This window comes from Hoplias malabaricus, unplaced genomic scaffold (genome assembly GCF_029633855.1).
Source record: "Hoplias malabaricus isolate fHopMal1 unplaced genomic scaffold, fHopMal1.hap1 scaffold_593, whole genome shotgun sequence".
Lineage (NCBI taxonomy): Eukaryota > Metazoa > Chordata > Actinopteri > Characiformes > Erythrinidae > Hoplias > Hoplias malabaricus.
The window spans coordinates 1-5,000 of record NW_027100785.1 but is presented as its reverse complement, the minus strand read 5'-3'; the positions used below and the strand labels follow the sequence as shown (position 1 = coordinate 5,000).

General features: G+C 41.7%; 1 protein-coding gene across 1 annotated transcript in view; it reads left to right on the top strand.

Annotated features, from left to right (window-relative positions):
• The window catches only part of LOC136680195 (V-set and transmembrane domain-containing protein 2B-like), a gene marked incomplete at its 3' end in the record, with an annotated part of 4,608 nt that extends 2,042 nt beyond the window's left edge, over window positions 1-2,566 (top strand). The window contains exons 2-4 of the mRNA XM_066658556.1: window positions 419-594; window positions 2,086-2,115; window positions 2,215-2,566. Of these exons, the coding sequence (XP_066514653.1) occupies window positions 419-594; window positions 2,086-2,115; window positions 2,215-2,566 (558 nt within the window). The remainder of the gene's footprint in view (window positions 1-418; window positions 595-2,085; window positions 2,116-2,214) is intronic.
• Between the last annotated feature and the right edge of the window lie 2,434 nt (window positions 2,567-5,000).

Here is a 5,000-nt window from a genome sequence, read left to right as displayed (position 1 = left end):
TTTGTGTTACTATTCTCTGTGTTTTTGCTTGATGCTTATGTGTGTGTGTGTGTGTGTGTGTGTCTGTGTGTGCTCTTCTAATCTGTGTTTGAGTGTGTGTGTGCATGTTTGTGTGTGCTCATATTTGTGTGTGTGTATGTTTGTGTGGTTTGCGTGTTTGTGTGTGCATATTTGTGTGTTTGTGTGTGTGTGTATGTGTGTGTGTGTGTGTATGTTTGTGTGGTTTGCGTGTTTGTGTGTGCATATTTGTGTGTGTGTGTGTGTGTGTGTGTGTGTTTGTTTCTTGCTTCTGTATATGTGCCTGCTAAACCTGTGTGTGTGAATGTGTTTCAAATGTGTGTGTATGTGTTTCTAAACTATGTTAGTATTTCTAAACTCTGTGTGTGTGTGTGTGTGTGTGTGTGTGTGTGTGTTTTAGCTGCATTTACGGAGGTTCCAGTGGACGTGAGTGTGGGGGAAGGGGAGGATGTGGAGATGCCGTGTGCGTTCAGAGCCTCTGGCACGGCCCCTTTCTCCCTTGAGATTCAGTGGTGGTTCCTCAGAGAACCGGCAGAACTACAGCAACTCAGCACTCAACCCAACAACAGAGCAAAGGTATCACACACACACACACACACACACACACACACACATAATGATAATGATAGAAATTCAGTCAGTGTATCCAACAATTTATGAAGAATGTTACTCATTTACAAAATAAAAGGATTTGATGTGTTTATTCTTTACCTCACATGAGGTCATCAGCATATTCTGGACCTTCTTAAACTGAATACATACCCCAGGCAGCACTGCACATGGTGAAGACCCCCACACAGTTTTAGGAACACTTTAAGAGTTTAAATAAACTGTTTATTGCAACATCAATGAATGTACAATTTGCAGGGAACACCAAACAAATCCTAACTCTAAATCCATAACACTAATCCCTAACCTTAACACCAACATATTTCAGGGTTTATGTTCATGGTAAATCACACAATGGTGGTGTGTGTGGAGGTGTGAAGATGGGGTGTGTGGAGGTAGGAAGGTGGTGTGTGGGGAGGTGTGAAAGTGTTGTGTATAGAGGTGTGTAGAGATGTGATGCTGGTGTTTGTGAAGGTGGTGTGTGTGAAGTTGGTGTTTATGGAGGTGTAATGGTGAGATGTGTGGAGGTGTGAAGTTGCTGTGTATGGAGGTGTGATGCTGGTGTTTGTGTAGGTGGTGTGTGTAGAGGTGTGAAGATGGTGTATGTAAAAAAGAGGAGGTGGTTTAATGATGAGGTGGTGTTATGAGGAGATGGTGTAATGAGGGCCTTGATTTATAAGGAGGTGGTGTTATAAGAAGTTGGTGTAATGAGGAGGTGTCAGGAGAAGGTGGTTTAATGAGGAGGTGGTGTTAGGAGGAGGTGGTGTTATAAGGGGCGGTGTAATAAGGAGATGGTGTAAAGTGGTGGTGGTGTTTTAAGGAGGTGGTGTAAAGACAAAGTGTGTTAGAATGAGGAGGTGGTGTTATAAGGAAGATGTATAATGAGGAGGTAATTATATAAGGAAGTGGTGTCAGGAGGAAGTTGTGTTAGGAGGAGGTGGTGTAATGGGGAGGTGCTGTTATAAGGAGGTGGTGTAAGGAGGTGGTGTTATAAGGAGGGGGTGTAATAAGGAGGTGTTGTAAAGTGGTGGTGGTGTTATAAGGAAGTGATGTCAGGAGGAGGTGGTGTTCTAAGGAGGTGGTGGAATGAGGAGGAAGTGTTATAAGGAGGTGGTGTAATGAGGAGGGCATGTAAGGAAGAGGTGGTGTTCTAAGGAGGGTTGGTGTAAAGACAAAGTGTGTTAGAATAAGGAGGTGGTGTAATGAGGAGGGCATGTTAGGAGGACGTGGTGGAATGAGGAGGTGGTCATTTAAATGAAAATCCCAGTTCTCTTGCAGCACACAGTTGATTCGGAGTTGAATGCTTTTTTCTCTTGGACTGGGAGGAGGTGGGGTGGTGGTTGGAAATGGGGGGGATTTTTAGCTGCTGTGAGACTTTGCTGCCACCATCAGGTGTCTAGAATATAAACACTGAACATACAAAAAACATATTACTCACACTATTCTTCTCTGTTGTAGGTGGTCCCGAGGGATGCCACCAAAATAAGCGTACGTTTTTAAACCCTTAATTCATTCCTTTAATTATTTACAGCAGAACTGAATTGCTCTAAATGGCTGTAAGGCTCCTGGTTTGTGTGTTTTCCTCAGACGGTGAGAGTTCAGGGCAACGCTATTTCACACAAGCTGAGTCTGTCCAATGTCCACAAAGAGGATGAGGGCGTGTACGAGTGCCGTGTTTCGGATTTGTTCTCTGATGAAACTCAGGATAATAAAGTCCAGGCCACGCTGCGGATCACTCCGAGGCATGGGATGCTGGCTGAGGAAGCAGTGAGTCACATCCAGAACCGCTGGAGTCTCCGGAACAGCAACACATCCCTGGGCCGGACCACTACAGAGACCCTTGCCCTGCAGACAACCACCCCCACCACCACCGCCATCACCAAGTCCTCTGCCACGCCACGGCCTGGGAACGCAGCCATCAGACAGCAGCACGGGGCCGGTGAGTCAAAGAACAACACTGCCCTCTAGTGACCAACACAACAAAAAGGGGGCCACATCCATTATAGAACTTGTTTGTAATGTATTGAGAGGAAAGTTGTCCCTGACATTTGCCAAGTGCTGTATATGGGTACAATAATCTACACATGGTTGGGGTTAGGGTTAACACAAACTCTAACTCTTTTTCACAATTGCGTTTTAGCAGTGGTTTAAAGTTTCCACCCTGTCTGAGTATAAAAGTTTTTCTCTACCCCATCTGAGTATAACACTGTTTTGCAATATGTGGGAGTTTTTGCAAATTTTGGGCTTTTTCCATTCAGGGTTTATATGCGCATTTTCATAATTCACCAAAAACCTGTGAGAGAAATCATGAGAGACAGAGAGAGAGAAAAAATGTTTTAGTAGAAGGTTATGAATTATGAAATAAGATCATAGTTGAAGACACTGGAGGACTGTGATGGGTTGAAAGTCACTGGTTCAAATACTGTGGTATGACAGCATTGAGCAGATGATCGTGGTGGGACATGATAATAATTGGAATATTGTATGGTTCAACTACTGGATGGTTATAACTGGTTGGTTGTGGTTGGATGATTGTAAATGGGTGGTTGATATTGGATGGATCTGACTGGATGTCTGTGACAGGATAGTTGTGAATGGCTCAAATTGACCAGATGGTTGTAAGTGATTGGTTGGTTGTACAAATTAATATAAATTAATATAGGAGAAATTAAAGAAATTAATTAAGGAGTCTTGTAAATCATGGAAATTCAACCTATGTTTAATGTTTAAGGAAGAAAAGTAGAGTAAACATTGTGTGGTTAAATCTCTGTTTGCTAGCTATTAACTTTATTTCAGTGTCTGAAGACTCCACTTCCAAAGGAGTGTATTGAATAAATTTACTGGCTAAAGTCTGCTGGAGCTTGATTCATTGACTGATCTTCATGTCTAAATCAACTGATTCATTAAATTTGTTCATGTGAACCTGAAGCCAAAGAAGTGAAAAGTAAGCTCTTAGTGTGATTGTTGGACACTGGGTGTCCAATGTGATTATTTGATAATTTTGTGTCATTTTAAATGCCAAACAAGACGTCTCATACAGAAAGGATCTGGATCCTATACAGAGTTCCAAACTTGTTGCTCCACTCCACCTTAAACTGTAGCTGTTTTGGCACTCTTCTTCTTCTTCTTCTTCTTCCTTTGGCTGCTCCAATCAGGGGTCTCCACAGCGGATCAACCAATCCACATTATCGATTTGGCACAGTTTTACACTAGATGCCCTTTCTAAAGCTGTTGCCTCTATGATCCACCTAAAAGCGTGCTCACACAAAAAGTTCTGCCCTTCAAAATTCCACATAAATGATTTATATTCATAAATGATAACATGCCTTCTTTGCACTCTTGGAGCTATTTGAAATACACAAGTCTCTTATAATGTAAAAGGTAAAGGACTATGCTAATATTTATTCTCTGGTGGTACTTTAATTTTAAGAGTATCAGTTTTAGTGGTAACTGTAAATTCTGTACAAAAACAGAATATTTTAAGCAATATTGTTGCCTAATAATTTTCACTCTGACAAACTGTGAAAATAGTCAGCGGTATATTCAGTGATTTTTTTCCGTATTGTCATTCACAGCACGTGTGAAACATGGGGTGGGACAAAATTGGACATTCAAGGCCCCAATTTACAATATATATATATATATATGCAAGGTGTAGGTAACAGCAGCAAGAGCATGGGTAAGTGAGATAGACCACATACCTATATGTATGAAATTATATGGGCTCTGATACAGTACAACTATTTGGAATCTAATAGTCTTACTTAGTCAGGGAAGAAACTGGTCCCCAGTTTGGTTGTCTTACACTTGATGCTCTGCAGCCTCCTGCATGAAGGGAGCAGGCGAAAAAGTATGTATACTGAATTAGTGGGTTCCTTTATGATGCAGGTAATAACTACAGGTGAAGTTAGTCAGTGCATGTGAGAAAGATGGGCAAAAAGTTTCGGAGATTCTCCTGCACAAAATGCATTGGCTCCATCCTCACTCCTAAAGCATGCATTTCATTTCCTGCTGCGATAGCGCGTCTGACACAGAAAATCTCCCGCTGGGGGCTGTATGTGTGAAGGAAAACTGGACCTGACCTCTCCTGACCTGATATTTCTGAGTTTCTCCAGAAATTCTCTGGAGCTCCTGTGTGAAAGAGGCATTATAGTCTTTAACCCTTTATAATAAATGTTGTTAATACATAGGAAAACTCTAATCCATTCAGCTAGTTTCTACATTAGAAGAACACAACAGACTGCTCATCTTAATAAACAGGTGTGTGATTGTTGCATTCACACTGTTTTTGAAAAAATATTTCAGAGTGGGTGAGCCATGGCCCAATGATTATAGGAGAGGACTTAATACTCAAAGGTTGTTGGTACAATTCC